Below are 17,983 nucleotides of genomic sequence, written 5' to 3'. Positions count from 1 at the left end.
GAGAAGAACTCGAGTGTTTCGCTGATTAATCTACTTTTATTGGATAAGTTCGATTTACTCTTATCAATAAATTAAAGCCATACTTTACCAGAGCATCCACGTCAAAGACAGCAATAACTCCTGAATTAAAGGTAAGGAATAATTCACTTATTTTCATATCTGCATGATATAGACTTCTGGCTATTGATCTATTAGATAAGCAATTCCTTAATTTAAATTTAGTGAAAATAAGATATTTGGTGTTTTCGTTTTTCACATAAAGAATGAGTGCATACTTTTAATTTTAAATTGTAATTTTTAAACTAATGTCTATATTAATGTACCTAATTTCATGTTTTGATGAGTAATTTATAAATTTTGAAATTTTATGTTTTAAATTATAATGTATTTCCTGCTACTTTTATTTTAATTTGCACCGTATAAAAGTGTAATACAACAAATTCGTTAAAGAATACGCAGTATATATTCAACTTATGCACATCCTAAATTCAACATTCATATTAAGTTTGAGTTAAAAATTTATTTCAATAGTTTTAATTGTATCAATATAAATGTCAATTTTCAGTAGTTTTTAGAATCTCCTATATAATTCAAGTTATATTCCTAAATAATTTTCAGTTAAATTAAATTCTTGTAATATTTTAATGCATGATTTATAATTAGTTATCAGATTTTTTATGTGATCTGCTTTTAGATATTACATCAGTTTTGTGTATTTTTCATTCAGATGTAAAAGTGTTTAGTTTTGGTTTTATGTGATTACGGCAAAGCCTCGAGGGTTATCTCCCTAAGGTGAGAGTTGCCTTCGTGGAGGACTTTCAAAGGAAAACTAGCTCGTATACACATTACACATGGAAAAAACCACGAAAATGCTTATGCAACCAGCCCGTTCGTGAGATTAGAAATTCTGACCGAACTACCAGTGTTCAGCGATTTTACCCTTCGGCTGCTGGTGGGATCAATTTAAAAAGGGCATGAATAGGAATATGTACTGCAATTTCTTTCGCTGCATATCTTAATATATTTATAATAAGTTATTTATATATATAGTTATCTATTTATTTAAAACAGGTTTTTTGTGCTTTAAACTTTTATGCTTCTGGAAGCTACCAGAAAAATGTTGGTAATGACCGATATATTGGTTATAACGCCCATGCAGCCAGCCCGTTCGTGGGATTCGAACCTTTCTAACTGATAATTATTACTTGCAAATTATTCTCTTGCTGGTGAACTATTAACAACTCTTTCTATTGCTGAGTTAGAGTTAACAACCTTCGTTCTCGCTACCGCCTGCCTTACGGAAATAGGGGTAAAATACTGGTACCTGGGCTGATTGTGAGCATGCGCGAACGTAGATGCTGTGAATAGCCTCTTAGCTATTCGCACCGTCGGTGCCAAGGAGGTTAGAATACCTCTTTGGTAGAGAGAATGCCAAGGAGAATCCCTTATTATTCTAACCTCCTTGCTCGATTAGCCACTGCGGACTAGACCCCTAATTTGAAAGCACATGTCTCTTCAGCCAATCTGAGGATTTCTGTTTAGCATTCAGGTTTGTTTAGCAAGTTTAGATGGTATCTTATAATATATGTGAAAGTGGTTAAAAGAAGAAATCAGTGAACGGCTCTTTTATTTATTTAGCCCATAATGGCTATTAATTTCGTTTTCGCATTTTGCGTTGGTTCACTATAAACGTAGGTTCACTTTTCAAATTGTTGCCACCACATTTAGAATCCTGTGTTACATTTAAAGAAATGAAGAATATGCATAAATGTATGTATGTTTCTCGCATTGTGATAAAGCAATATACCTAGAGCCGTGAAATTTTGAATAAAGTAATATTCCAGTGAATATGGGGATCTGGAAACCTGAATTTGGAATTTGTTTTATTATCGCTCTCATATTTTGTAACCCTTTCACAAATTTTTGATTAACAAACTCAACGATTTCAAAGCGATACTCTACGAGAAAAAAAACATTTTTATTTCCAGCGCGCGAGACTGTGTATCAGAAATTCTAAAGGTATACTCATTTTAAAATTATTTTGCGATATTCCTGTTGAATGGAATTTTATTGTTTAAGCTCGAAGAACGAGATATTTAATAAATAAACGTAGCACACATTACGTTAAAAAACGCCCCTTTATTTATTTATTTTTATTTTTGTGGTGCACCCACGAAAAGCTCTAGCAACAATGGTTTCATAAAATTCGACTGAGTGCTGATGAAACCGCAGCAGCAGTGGTCAGCAAGAACTGTCATATTTGTTTGTGCTAATTTTAGTTCAATTTCGTCGTTTATTTTCAAATAAACTTCACAAAGTTATTTTCATCTCAGTAATTGTATTGCATCACTGTTGACTTTCACAGAGCCCCGTATAATTTGAAATATACTTTTGTTGCCATCTGGCATCAGCGGCTTACACTCTGACTTACTTTGGAAAGCCACGTGACCAAACCCTCTTCATCATTCCTTAACGTTCGCTTGTGAGTGTTGTGTGGCAGCTGACTGAAAATCCTATTACATCTTCATTTGTTTTCAGCAAACGTAAGTAAAATAAGCTGTTTTTAATTATTTACATGTTATGCCTTGTTAATGGTTAAACATTTTAAGTAATTAATGTAATATAGTGTTTTTTTTGAATGATTTTAATTTTGGCGTCCGTTTGCTTTCTTGGTGACGTTTCTTATCCGGTAAGTTGACCAGCTGCTCATTTCTTAAATAACTCTAAAATTAAATTTCGAAGTTCTCTGTATAGATAATCTATAAAGCATCGAAATGATTGAATTAGCGTACTAATTAAATAATTTCTCACCGTAGCTTGTAAACTGATTTTTAAAACTGAAAGAATTCTTAATGTACGACGTCGCCACTATTCGTATTTTGGTTAAAGAATGTAATTAAGTTTGTCTTGACAGAGTGTAGAATTACTGTAGAAAGAATTGAGTGTATTACGCCATAATAACATTAGTTTCTTCCATCTCGCATCTTAGTGATTGTAAAAGCTTACTAGTTTCCAAAGTTTGTGTGTTTTAGAAATTCGCACATTAGGAATTAAAATTCGGGAAATTCATTTTATTTACTAAAATCACCAACTCTACATACTTCTGTTAAAAAAAATAACATGCATGTTTTGTCGAATTTTGGCATGTCATCTTATCTAAAAGCAGAAATTTAGTGAATGCTTCATAGATTTAATCGGAATAGTCTGTGTAAAAAGTTTGTTGGAACATTGCTATTGTTAAAATGCGTTTCAAACTTAATTCCTAAATTCAAATTTAAAAATAAACTTCACACACCATAGTTAAACGAATCTGATAGCCATAATAGAAAGAATGTGATCGTATAAACCATACTTTTATTCGGACATTTCCTTTATGGCATTTATAACATGAGCGAATGCTGCGTAGTGTTTCGCCACGTTTTAATTTCGTGTTTGAACACTTTTCTTGAAGAAACCAGATAGCTTAATCTTTTGGAAAATATCAAGTTCTGAATTCTTTTGCATTTTAAAAAAAGCTATGAATTATCTGATCATCCATATCCCAACTGAGAAGGTCACGAATTTACTAGTCATTATAAAGTATTCTGAAACTCATTGCTAATTTTTCACTGGCCTGATGTGCAAAAGGTATTCCATTTTCAAAATGGCAACACGTTAAGAATTTCTTAAAATATTCAGTAAAAATAAGGACAATGTCAGCAATAATACTTTTTTTTTTCCAAGAGATTATTCTGTAATTTTTCTATGTGTACCTCTTTTTGCTGAGAATAAATCAGAATTGCACAAATGTTGCATAGCACATTGGAAACAGTAAAATAAATAGCTGTTGTAATTGATGCCTGGCTATCTTCAAATTAGTTCTTTGTCCTGACCCTGATTTCTTTCACTTTGCATTTCTATCAAATGGTGATTTAAGAAATACAGGTCACATTTCTACCAGCATTTCTGTGGGAAAGTTGCTGAACAATAGTTGATGAGTTTGAATCTGCAAATGGGCTGACTGAATAGTAGTTTCCTGCATTTGTATTATGAGTCAATTTCCTGTAAAGCAAAATTCCTTAATGTAGGTATTCTTTCCCATAGACAGAATAAGTTGAATTCCGGAATGATCTAAAATCTGTATCTCAACCCCCACAATTTTTTCTCATAGGCTTTACATGTGTGCATTTGATTCATCCTCTCCGCACATAATAGAACATCTGGGGAGTCCTTATTCTTAATTTCACTTCGACACTAAATAAAATACCTTGTTATTGAAAAAACAATCATTTTAGCATAAATGGTTGATCTTTAGATTATGGTAACTTGGCGATTTTTTGGCGACAAAGTCTCCTACAGCAACCCTCTATTTTTTTTTCCCCGCCGCCATTTTGTCTTCACGAAGTAAAGACATGTTTCTTTTCTTTTTATCTACTCAACACTTCTTTCAACAATCTACTATTCGAATTACACTTATGCTAGAAATTTTATCTAACAAAACTGCTTAATCATGACAAATATTCACTGCAAAATTGGGAAAAAGTGCACAATACCATACTCCTTACGCGTTTTTCAAAATAACACGTACACATAAACCATGTACACGTCGATTTATTTTTACTTAAAAAAACATCCCAGAATTACACAAAAATGGCATTGTGCACACTCTTCACTATATCCATGTACACTGCTTTTTTCTCATAAATTAGAAAAATTTTATGAAAATACATGACAATTTTCTGAATCTTTAAACTGGTTAAAAAGTACATATATAAAATTACCTAATAACGAAAAAGTATATACCCTTTCCAAATATGAACATATCCACGTATAAAATAAATAAAATATCCAAAAACTTTTACTTCTTAAATTATCTATTATATTATAAACGTCACCAACGAATTCATACCGCAAACATTACAAATACTTAGTGTCAAATATTTAAATTATTTCCATGCATGTTTACTTCAACTAAAACCTATACCAAATTCCTACAAACATAAAATTCACAAAATAACTATCATTTAATTAAAATGTATTTAAATTCAAAAACACTACTTAAAATATAAATAAGCACATACATTAAATTAATAAAAATTAGCTTACAATCCTAATTACTTTAAACTAAACCATTGCTAATAACAATTTTCCCAATAATACCAAATTACTTTACTTCCACCTTACACTTAGAACAATGCATAAAAAGAATATCCTCAAATAATTAAAAATACTAACTTACCTAATCTTCTTCAGAATCTTGCTTACATGGTGGATACACTTTTATTATGGATTCAATAAAATTATTGAAAGATTTTTTCTGCGAATATTTCCTCCGCTAAATAAAAAGCAAAATTCTCTTTATCACATCTAGAATTCACTTTAGACAGCGCCTTACAATCCCAAAATTATTCAACCCTACTTCACACAACACACAATGAAGCTTGATACAAAATAATATACAGCCACAGATATTTTTCCAAATTCCCCCCTTTTCCGATTAAAGAACTGTAATTCGTCCATTAATATCACATGACATATCCCATGATCTCTTATTTCTCTCGCACAAAATAATGCGTAATCGGAGCTGAGTACTGCTCACATTATTACCAAAGTCCCAGGTAGTAACCTTTATCGCCTCCAAAATGTCGCCAAACTACCAGTTACCATATTCTAAAGATCAGCCGCACAAATTTCTATGATCAGTAAATGGTATTCTTTGAAATTTATTGTTATGTTAATTTATTAAAGCGAGGTGTGCGTAGTTCGTAGATTTGTTCGTTGCCTAAATTGTGCAATTTGTAGATTTTTTTAAGTTAAAACATGTCGTTGTGTACATAGATTCTTGCCAAATATTTTTGGTTGGAAACTATGTTTTTGCTATCTAAATTTTGTTTTTGTTTCGGGTTTTTAGCTTAAATCGTGTGTTCAAAACGTAGTTTTTGCATGTGCGAAAACCGTGTTTGAGACAATTTAGGCTTAAAGTTCGAAATATAGACAAAAAATTTAGATAGTAATATGGCAGCGTAAAGTTTCTCGCCAAAAATGTTTGGCGTGAAAATTGGCAACTTGAGGGCGCATATCAGAGTAGTTCCCAAACAGTATAACTATTTTCATTTGTAGTTTGATAGCATGCAAACTTTCTTTTGGTAAACTGGTTTAATGTCTTTCATCACTTGAAGATGCTACTTGGTACTCGTTCAGAGTTGACTTTTTCAGTTATATATTCTGTGTCTGTGATGGCTGTTTAATAATGAAATGTAACCGATCTTTTTTTTATATGCATGTATTAACTATCCAGCCATAAATTCACCTTGAAAAAGTAACTCCCTATCGCATGTTTCCTCTACATGAGACTGGATGTCAAAAGGGACATTTCCAAGAGCCTGCACATTTTCACGAAACCTACATTGCTATGTTGTTTTCACTTACTAAACATACTTGAACGCAAAACTGTTATCTTATTATGGTGAATCTATATTATGGTAACTTTTTGTCGAAAATTTGGCAACCAACCCTGCTACAGCAACCTGCTAGTTTTGTTTTGGACGCCATTTTGTTTTCACAAAGCAGAGGGTTTTTTTTTTTACTCTACATTTTTTCCAACAATCTGCTAGCCGAATTACGCTTATTTCAAAACTTTTATGGAACAAAAATGCTTAATCATAATGAAGATTAGGTGCGAAATTGGGACAAAGTGCAGAATCGCAAACTGTTTCCCGCGTTTTTAAAATTGCACATACACGGTATCCATGTACACGTCGACCTACTTTCACTTAAACATCCCAGAATTGCACAAAAATGGCATTGCGCACACTCTTGACTTTATCTATGTACACATCGACCTATTTTCACTTAAAAAGTCAAAGAAAATTGACAAAAATCCAATTCTTCTTACTCTTGTAAAAAGCGCCAAACAAATGAGTGGACGATTCTGCACTTTAGCAGCAAAATTGTTTCTAAGTGCTTATTAGCTAAAATCACAATCGGAATTTTCCGGAAAATGTCTCATTACATGTCTCATGATCTCTCATTTCTCTGAGACAAAATAATCTGTGATTCGAACTGTGTACTTCTCAGATTATTGCTAAAGTCCTAGCTAGTAACCTTTATCGCCTTACCAAAATGTCACCAAACTACCTGTTACCATATTCTAAAGATTAGCCCTTATTATCTCCAAGATTAGGATCACGTGATTCTTCAGGAGCAGAGCTTTAGTCTGATCGGTTGATTTCTACCGGCTTCGTGTCCAGTGAAGGGGTGTTTTTTTTTAATAGTTGTGTTTAAACTAGTGCTATTATTGGAATTTGGACATTTGTCAAGGATTTGCAAACCTTGTGTACAGCTCTTAGCCTGGTGATAAGGTAACATCTAATATTCATATAGACATTCAATTCATCACTAACCTCTGGTATAAAATTAACATTTAATTACAATAGTGACATCTGCAAATTATCAAGATGGATATTGTGCAAGCTCTACTTTAAAAATTGTACGCACATGTATATATATTTTTTAATCGAGTAAAGCCACTGTACCCGTATAAAGTCCACCAGAACAGATAACATTGAAATAAATTGCTTTAAATATACTGTGTGTATTACCATCAAGCCATCTTGTTATTGAATTTGCACATGTCAGTGTCTCATTCACATAAAACAAATGTCATCTGCGAGGTTAAAATCATTAGAATGTTGCAATTCAATCCTGTCTGAATTTATTTTATTGGTTTAAATGTTATTTTAAAATCTTGCAAGAAATGCATTTTCTAACTGTGCCTTATATTTACTTTTCATAGGTATTTTTTCAAAGAATAAAAGATGCCTAAAGAGAAGACGCATATAAATATTGTGGTCATTGGCCATGTAGATTCTGGAAAGTCAACGACTACTGGTCATTTAATTTATAAATGTGGCGGTATTGACAAAAGAACCATTGAAAAATTTGAAAAAGAAGCTCAAGAGGTAATGGTTCAAATTAAAGTTTTTATACATGTTCTGATAGCTATGCGTGGGTAAGCATAGCTATCAGATATTCAGCATTTACTGACCTAAACGCTGAATATCTGAAAATGATCAGTATTTGTTTAAATGTGTAATTTTTTTGCCTGTATATTTATACCTTATATTAATTTCAAGGATTTTATGAATTCTTTCTTCAAAGCAAGGTTATGTTTTTTAGTTTAAGATAAAACTAAAAACAGCATGAAAAGTTTTCGTACCAGAATTATCAATTTATAAAGTAATGAAATGTTTTCAAGTTGTCTTTCAGCTTTAATAATTTTGTGATTTATTATTGATTAAAATATGGTGCAAGAAGGTTTACTGTATTTTTGGAAGAAATTCTCTTAGACTGTTTATAAAATGTTTGCTTTAGGGTGCTCCATGAGTTATTCTTGTATTGGCAGAATGTTTATTACTCTTACATTAAATCCTATAAAGGACCTTGAGTGTTCTTTTGACACGTAAAAAGGCTTTCATCAATTTCGACAATCATTCCGGCCTTCCAATTTTAATGTTTCGATTATCCTTCAAATCCTTAGCACGCACTTCACTCGTATAATTATTCCAATCAATAACGGTCTTATTGAATAAATCCAACTGATGTTTGCACCATTTAATAGATGACTCTTCATATGCCCAAAAGTAAGTAAATCTTAAAGCTTTTAAAAATTCAATACGATTGTTTTCAAAACATGTACCAGTTTGGACACCAAACTTTTATTGATAATTTTTGACATTGCATCTCCAATAAAATCCTGAATTATGAAACTTCAGGTCATGACCATTTTTACAAACGCGTTCTTTCGGTAAAATTCCAGCCCATGAAAAATTCTATCACTTCATTTGAAGGAAGTTTGAAAATTTTACTATCCACTGGGGAAAAAATCTCGAAAGTTTCATGTGTTTAACCTAAACATAGTAATTCGCATAAGTATAACCAAAAAAGAAAAAATCGTACTCTTTATTTTAGTGCCCTCTATATTAGGTTTTGTATAACCTACAAGGGTTGCCAGTTTTGACGAGATATTTAGGTAATCATCATGGTACATAAGTATCAGTTTGAATTTGACTTTATCGTTGTAGCAATGATTTGTTAAAAGTTAACCTGATGCTCAGCTGGCAAGACTATATTAAGCAACTTGGCTTGCACTAGGCAGGGTTCGTAGCGGTCCTTATATTTGAAAATAAAATATAAAGTCCCTTATAGGTGCTTACTTTTTCTTTAAAGCCCTTATTTTTTTGTTTTTAGTGCGTCTTTTTTTTTTTAATGAACGCGCTATTTTTCCCCCTACCAAAGCCGAAACTAAATAAACAACTTTTCTTCCTAATATGGAATGTCAGATGGTGAGTCATATTCTCGGAAATAGCTTTTCCCCCTTTCTCTGCATTAACATAACCTTTGGTGTGCCCGTAGTACTATTGGTCAAAGAATTGCAAAAGCAGTAGAAAATTCTGCTACATTCAGCATTCTTTTCCTCCCACCCAAATACTACACACGTTTAAATTTCTATCAAGATCTTAAAAATTTGCATTTTCGTTCTGCTTGGTCAGTTCATATTCGTGTTTATTATGATCGTTATGCTTATATTATGAGCATATGTTTATAATAACATAGTTGCAGTAACTGCTGAAGTATAGTAAATGTCCAAAAATGGTTGTGTTTTAACACAGATTAGCTTTCTAAGGAATATTTGGAATGGCTTAAATAAAGGGAAAGTAATCGAATAATCAAAATAATTTCATTTTTTTTTACCAATATATTATACAGTACAAAGGTTGGGAGGTCTCCCCTTTCTCCACAAAATCTTGAATATTGAAACTGTTACAGTTCGCTGCAAAACAAGCGACGGACCTTTTTTTGAGGGGGGTCACTTTCCAATCTGGATTGAATAGGACTAAAAGTTCTGCGGTCTACCAACCCAACCGAAGAATGATTCTACTCCGGAAATTTAATGCCATCTGTTGAAAATTAGAATGAAAAACAGTTCAGTTATTTAGTTCTTTATTCTCTCAATACCGACAGCTGTTGATTCCGATTGCGTAATATCACTTAGGAAAGAATTATGGCACACGTATTGTGCAATAACGTTTGTGATATTTTGCAGAGATAATTAATTTTGATGTTCTGTCCGAGATTTGTTTATGAACACTTAAAAAAGTTTTACTGTGCTTGCTAAGCAGAATATTTTTCAGTTCCATTGGTTTATTTTTATATGATGCACATATCGAAATGTCAAAAGCATTTATTTAGCGGGAAAATCTAAAGAGCGGCTACAGTCTACCCCCACCACCACCACTCCGGTCCTCTTTTTTCAAGTTACACTCGACTGTCTGAATATTCGCCAATTTCCAAGTATGTGGGTTAGTTAAGCTTTTACTGTTAAAGATGACTGCATGAAGCAAATTTGTCTTCTGATTTCAGAAATGTTCCTCTTTTTTACTTAAATTACTTTGCTTGCAATATCTGTTAAGAGAAAACTGATATACAATGAAAATTTAGAAAATGTTAGGAATTTAGATTTAAATTATTAAAGTATCAATATGAGTGGAAAAATAAGTTTTATTTATTATTTGGTTCCAAGTGAATACAATAAATATGCCTTATTATTATTTATTTTCTCTATTTTCAACTGAAATTTTATCATTAAATCTTGTATAGTTTAGTTCTTCATAGCTTTTTTTCTCTCATTGTAAACTAGTTCTGTAAATTGAACTATTATTCAAAATTAAAAACAAAAAAAAGTATCGATGGTTGAGGGAATGCTTATTCTCTCTTAATAAGTACTTCATTTCTCATATTTTAAATTACAAGTTTAATTAGACAGGTGCTTATTTTTTTAACTAAAATGTGGCTATGAACCTTAACTAGGTATACTAATTTGCATTGTTAAAAGGAAATGCAGCAAAAGGCCTGCAGGTCAGTTGTGAAGAGTGTTTTCAAAGTACTTGTTTAAACAGTGGAGATAGTCTGCAGTTAAGTTGAATCTTCACATCTGCTTGTGTATGTTGCTGGATAATTGTTAAAAATACAATAACTTACCTATAACAGTCACAAAATGAAATGTAACAAATGTTGAAAATTGAAATAAGTACAGGATTTATTAAGAAATGTTGTGTGTATGTAATTTTCTATTTCCTCACCTGTTCATCATGTGATAAGGCTGATAAAATATGTAAAGGATTTGACCCATGTTGGCAATTGTTTAACCAAGTGAAGTTTTACAGAAAGGATTTAATTGATCTAGAAAGTTTCTGTATGTTTTCATGGCATCACTTGGATGATTTTCATGTGGCCATTATCATTGGAAAAGTAGAGGAATGAAAAGTAACTGATGTTGCCAGGGTGTTGTACATTGGTTCACAGCTGTAGAAAGCATTTAAAATGAATATGTAGCCAGTCTTCCTAAATGCTTTCTTATTAGTATATATGTATAATCTTCAAATAGTCAGGTGGTAGTTATGGATTTATATGAATGACTCAAATCTTGAAATTGAATTGAATAAATTCATGTATTTTAACAATAAATTTATATATTTTCAGATGGGTAAAGGCTCTTTCAAATATGCTTGGGTTTTAGACAAATTGAAAGCAGAGCGTGAACGTGGTATTACAATTGATATTACTTTGTGGAAATTTGAGACATCCAAGTATTATGTAACTGTAATTGATGCTCCTGGACACAGGGATTTCATCAAAAATATGATAACTGGAACTTCTCAGGTAAATATAACATCTGTTGAATGTTTCATGTTTTCTGTCATAATTGTTTAGAAAAATTTGATTTTCTTGATGGCATAAAAACTAAACTGTTGCTCCTGAGAATGCCTTCTCTTTAATAAAATTTATTCCTGGTTATACAGTGGTTATGTATATATAATTTAATTTTTCTTGCATTTCTAGGCAGATTGTGCTGTTTTAATTGTTGCTGCAGGTACTGGAGAGTTTGAGGCTGGTATTTCTAAAAATGGACAAACAAGAGAACATGCGCTTTTGGCTTACACCTTAGGTGTGAAACAGATGATTGTAGGTGTTAACAAGATGGATACCACTGAACCACCATTCAGTGAGGTAACTTTTGATCTTGTTTTATAATCTGTAAAAGTGATATTTAATTGATCTATTGTTTAAATTTTAATCAGGATTCATACTGTCCTTGTGTTTTTGTAAAAGATATTTGGTCCTGATATAAAAAAATTTATTTAACTGACATTTGTTTGTAGGATTGCCATTTTGAGTAAATTAACATTTTGCAAGAATATTTCTTGATTTATTCTTCTCCCATGTAGGTGTTTCATAATGTGTATGTTTTCTCTAAAAAATGTAATTTTTTACTTCATTTTCTGGCTTTATGCTCTTAATGTTGGCATAGAATGTTACCTTGCACTTAAGAAAGCATTTAAAAGTGAGATTTATCAATCTGGGATTCCAAAAAAAAAGTGAGCAAATGCATGTGTTGTAGGAAATTTGTGATTAATTTTAAAAAACTTGCAAAAATGGTGACAAGGGATTTGAATTTTTAATATCAATTCTTTCTTAAATATGTATATCTTCCCTTTATTTTCTTATCTTTTCACTACATAAGCATGAAAAATCTTGTCACAGCGCCAGGCATCTGTAAAAACTAATATTTCTGTTAACACTTTGTACACTGGTGGCATCTGAGACAACTAAAGTCTGAGCGCTGGCACCGTCTTGACCTCCTAAAGCGTGGGTGCCGGCAGGATTCGCTTGTTGACAACCAATTAATAGGTGAAGAAAATATTTAAAATTTTATACATTACCGTAAAACACTAAATTCGGTTTGCATATTCGTTGTAATGAAATTTAACGATAATGAAAATGAAAGTAAAATTTTTAAAAATTAATTTATAATTGTAAAAAATGCACCTGTTTTATTTGATGATTATTACATATATATAATATAAACAAAGAAAAATATTAATATTTAAGGGATGTATGGTATTTTCAAAACATTTTCCAAGATGTAAAGGTACTAGGCACAAAGAATATATAAAGTTCAAGCGATAGACTTCAAAACCAGAGTTTTCACGGAGTCGACGCTCAAACGATAGACTTCGAAACCCCGTTTTCGCATGGCAGTCGTACAATGTGTTAATGAAGATAATTTAAAAGCTTCATCTTGTATGTCTTACAGTTAGCACTAGGCATTATGCTACTTGATCATACCTGAATTTTATTGCTTCTTTAAAACTTTGTCACACTTGTGTTTTATGTATTTATTCTCTACTTTAATAAAGAAATAAAATTCTAAATACATGCAGTTCTATAACTTAACTCTAAAATGTAGATCAAACTTGATGAGAAAAATTATTTAAATTATTTTTTATTTTTCTAATATTGTTAGAACATAAACTAGGATATGAAGCAAACTAATAGGAACACTGATTTCTTTATTGAAATTTTCTTAAATTATCAAATTGAAAAGATGCATAAATATTTTGTATGATACTGCTACGAAATGTCCTGTTTTGTAGCTTATGTGTAATTACCGTAATATTCCAAGTTAGGTGTGTAATCTGTTTTAAACTGTAAAATGCTGTTATTGATTTGAATAATGCTTAAAAAATTTTTAGAAACCATGTAAATCTGACTTACTATAAGTATTTGTAATGAATTGCTTACTCTTAGTTCTCTGTGTTAAGAGGAGTTATTTTCTTTGATTGCTTACTGTGGATGTAAAACTTGATTCCTTACAGATAATGAGACTTGTTCAGTCCCACTGCCGAGTTAAAACATGGTACTGAACAAGTTAATATTAAACAACCTAAAACCTGAAATTCCTGTAGCTTATATGAGACCTTTGAGTTCCAGCAACTCTACATACAGCTATAATACTTACTGGGTCAGTGTTGAATGTTATCTATTCTGTTCAGCACCTCTTTCTCTTAGCAAGCAGTAGTGGTGGCAATAGCCAGGCTTTTGTGTTATTTCTCATTTTAACCTATACTACTTGACATAACATTTGCAATAAACCTCAGGACTGAGTGGTTGCATAACAGAATGACATATTAAAGCTGTCAGTGAAACTTGAATGTCTCTAATCTTCTTTACAATATGTGGGAGTATAAGTATAAAATACAAAGTAATTTTGTAATATAATGCTAAATTGTTGATTTTTACAAAGTACATTTTATTTCTGAATTTGTTTTAATAGATAAACATATTATGTTTGGAAATAATCCATCCTTATATTTATTTTATTCTTTTAATAGTATAACAAAAAGTTAATTTTAGGTATAAATAATTGCTTCAGTTAATTCCCTTTGCTGCTGGGTAAATTTTCAATGTGCATGAACAGTGTTATTTCATTAGCATGTTAAACATCTTTGTCTTTAGTCATTTGTTTATCTTCTGAAAATGATCATTTTTTCTGATTGTTTTTTATGTAAAATAAATTGGAAGAATTTTGCTTTAAATGAAGACAATGGTGTTAAGAAATAATAAAAATTCATGCCTTTTGTAATGGCAAATATGGATAGTTTCTCTATCTCGGAACAATAAATGTTCATTTTGTGCTACTTTTTTTAGTTTTATTTAACATCATATATTTGCTAGATTTATCAAGAAGTAAACCTTTGAGCAGTATTTTTTAAATTGTTTTAACTGGATAATTTTGTATTTTAGTCTCGCTTTGAAGAAATCAAGAAAGAAGTTTCTACTTACATCAAGAAAATAGGATACAATCCTGTTACTGTACCTTTTGTTCCTATTTCTGGGTGGAATGGAGATAACATGTTGGAAGCAAGTACAAACATGCCATGGTACAAAGGATGGGCTATTGAGAGAAAGAGTGGCAAATCTGATGGAAAAACACTTTTGCAAGCTTTAGATGCTATGGAACCCCCATCTCGCCCTCTGGATAAACCACTTCGTTTACCACTTCAAGATGTGTACAAAATTGGAGGTAATTATAGTCTGTAAAATATTAACTTTTAAAGCAAGTTTAATGTGTCATCCAGATAATAAATATATATATACCAGTTTCCAGTAATATTAAATTCTAAAAAACACTGCTGTTGTAAATTATGTTTCAAAAAGATGTTCTCATAGTTCAGATTTAAATTACTTTTCTTTTAAGCCATTGGTGTTGTTTAGGAAAGTTAACTTTAAGTGTTATTCTTAGAAAACATTTGTAGTTTCAATTTTCTATCTATTTAGTGCAGTTACATGTTGCAGTACAATATGACTAGATGCGGTTTTTCTAAATTCAATTCTTTTTTCAATCTTTGCTATTGCTGAGGGAAGTATTAACTGTAGAAGCTATTGGTTTAAGGCTTGATTAAATTTGAAAATCTTAGTTTAGAAATTAAAAGTACAGTGTTGCATGTGAGATGATTTGTTAGATATATTCTGCATTTCAATTTGATGAGTTTACTTTTAAGAAAATATAAAACATACTTCATGTTCATATTTATATAGCATATTTCTAGTATTTTAATGGTTATAAGCAATCCAAAGAAACTACATTCCCTGCCTTTTTAATGATTATTAGATACTTATTTTCAATTATTTCATAGCCAAGCAATTCTTTTTAACCACACTTTATCCTTATTATTGGTATGCAAGTATACTTACTAGCATGATATATACAGGGTTGCCATTTTACCGGGAAAAGTCGGGGAATTTAAACATTTAAGTCAAAATCTTAAAAAGTTGAGGTTATCTCGTATGGTAATTCCCTAAAAAGCAATTTTTGTGTGGAGAAAACAACTTATCATTAAAATATTAATGCTATATATATATGTGTGTGTGTGTGTGTTATAAATATTAATGTATTTCACATTAGAATCATATGTATGCTTCACTAATCTGAATTGTGCCTTATAACATGAATTTTGTCAGTTTGAGATGTTTTTAAAGTGGTGTCTCAAAAACCAGTTCTTTTTCATACTTCAGGATCGACCACTGAATTGTTATAAATTAAATTTCTGTGATATGCAAAAAACCTATATTTGGTATGACTTGTAACTTTCAATTTTTTGTAGGTATTGGTACAGTTCCCGTAGGAAGAGTTGAAACTGGAGTTATAAAACCTGGCATGGTTGTAACTTTTGCCCCTGTTAATCTTACTACTGAAGTTAAATCTGTAGAAATGCATCACGAAGCTTTGACTGAAGCAGTTCCTGGTGACAATGTAGGCTTTAATGTAAAAAATGTATCTGTTAAAGAATTAAGACGTGGTTATGTATGTGGTGATAGTAAAGACAATCCTCCTAAGGCCACAGAGGAATTTACTGCTCAGGTTATAGTACTGAACCATCCTGGTCAAATTTCCAATGGATATACACCAGTGCTTGATTGCCACACAGCTCACATAGCATGTAAATTCCGTGAAATTAAAGAAAAATGTGATAGGAGAAGTGGAAAAAAATTGGAAGGTATGTGTGTATTTTAGATGGTATAGTAATTTTGTATATTAAATAGTAATTATACTTAAAATTGATTTTTTTTTCCCTCAGATAATCCTAAGTTCATAAAATCTGGTGATGCTGCCATAATTGATCTTGTTCCAAGTAAACCAATGTGTGTTGAGACATTCACAGATTTTCCACCATTAGGGAGGTTTGCAGTACGTGATATGAGACAAACTGTTGCAGTAGGTGTTATTAAAGCTGTAAAACCAAAGGATTTGTCTGGTGGTAAAGTGACCAAAGCAGCAGAAAAAGCACAGAAGAAGAAGTAGACTGAGCAATGGATACTGGTTCCTCTTTATTTTGGTAGCTTATAATGTATATTGGCAAGTTATCTTTTGTTTAATAGGCAGTGTCTGCCATAATCAATGTTTGGTACCAGTTTTTCCAGATTTGCAATAAAGATAATTGCAAAATTTTTGTTGCATTTCATGAGTAAGGTTCCACATGATCATTGTAAAAATTTAGTCACCTCTGAGTAGTATGACAGTTCAGATAGTCGAGATTATTTACACTGATGATGAAAACTGACAAGTTAAAACCTTTAATTATTAGGAGAAAACAAATGCGATGCCATTTTATTAACCTGAATTGCCCATAATGTCATCTAAAGAATAAAATTACTTCAGCAAGAAGTTGTGATTAACCAATAGTCTATTTTAATAGATTATGATATATTTATTATGGGCTTACTAAACAAGCTTTGGTAATATAATCAATTAAGTTATTCCCTTATGAGTTTTCCTGTTTCAAGCAGTAGATGATGGAGAGGATTTAAATGCTCAAACTCGTGGTTTTGCCACCTAAAACTGTCTTTTGGTCCCCAGGACGTGGTGCTAAGATAGGCACCTTTTATTTAATATAAAAATATCATAACTCCCAAGGGCACAAGAATTACTGGCATATACTCTTTGTAGTAGTAATCAGAATCAAAATTTACGATCCAGATGCATTAAAACAATACTCATTGTTTATACTGATTTGTTCTGTTCTTTGAGTGAATTTTCTGTAAACTTTTTGCAATATAATTGGAATAAATTTTCCTTTATCACATTATTACATCTTTTGTTTGCAAGGCCTGATGAAGAAAATCTGGACCCTAAAGATAATGTCCCTCTAGAAAATTATAGCATATAATAGAAAAGATTTTGATACAGGTTAATATTTTACTAAAGCGAGAATTCTTTTAATCTGTTGTGTTATTATTAAATGGTTCTAAATTTGGCAACCTTAAATCGGTTTCTATGGAAACTTTAATTCCAAGATCTGAGGATTTTTCAATAATTTTTTAAACATCGTAACACTGATGCATTTCTTTAAAATAATGGTAATATATTGAAATTATATTTAAAAAATAACATTAAAATAAAACATTGTTATTTGTCGTTGTCGTATTATAAAGTTTCATTTTGGCAACTTGTACAATATTTTGAATCTGAAAAATAAACAAGGTATAATGCTATAAAGCCCAATTTACAAAACAGCTCTTAGCAAAAGCAAAATTGGATATCTAATTAATTAAAAATGTTTTTAATTTTTTTCATAGTCAGTTTTTCTTATGTAATTGTCTT

At 31.2% G+C, this 17,983-nt stretch overlaps 1 protein-coding gene across 1 annotated transcript; it reads left to right on the top strand.

Moving 5' to 3' along the window:
- The first annotated feature begins 2,390 nt into the window (after positions 1–2,390).
- Positions 2,391–16,828, top strand: LOC118193758 (elongation factor 1-alpha 1). Its single transcript, XM_035364896.2, has 7 exons — positions 2,391–2,543; positions 7,775–7,940; positions 11,521–11,700; positions 11,881–12,048; positions 14,626–14,905; positions 15,987–16,379; positions 16,461–16,828. The coding sequence occupies exons 2-7, from the start codon at positions 7,797–7,799 to the stop codon at positions 16,682–16,684; spliced, it is 1,389 nt and encodes a 462-aa protein (XP_035220787.1). The 5' UTR covers positions 2,391–2,543; positions 7,775–7,796; the 3' UTR covers positions 16,685–16,828.
- Positions 16,829–17,983: the final 1,155 nt, after the last annotated feature.

This window comes from Stegodyphus dumicola, chromosome X1, assembly GCF_044657685.1.
Source record: "Stegodyphus dumicola isolate Sdum_Otavi_A_Nest chromosome X1, ASM4465768v1".
Taxonomy (NCBI): domain Eukaryota; kingdom Metazoa; phylum Arthropoda; class Arachnida; order Araneae; family Eresidae; genus Stegodyphus; species Stegodyphus dumicola.
This window is presented reverse-complemented; position numbering and strand designations above follow the sequence as displayed.

Bases quoted from the DNA above. Each gene is read 5' to 3' on its own strand.
- LOC118193758 (XM_035364896.2), top strand. From the start codon at position 7,797: ATGCCTAAAGAGAAGACGCATATAAATATTGTGGTCATTGGCCATGTA. The intron at 11,701-11,880 runs GTAAATATAACA...TTGCATTTCTAG, and splicing joins TGATAACTGGAACTTCTCAG to GCAGATTGTGCTGTTTTAAT. The intron at 14,906-15,986 runs GTAATTATAGTC...AATTTTTTGTAG, and splicing joins AGATGTGTACAAAATTGGAG to GTATTGGTACAGTTCCCGTA.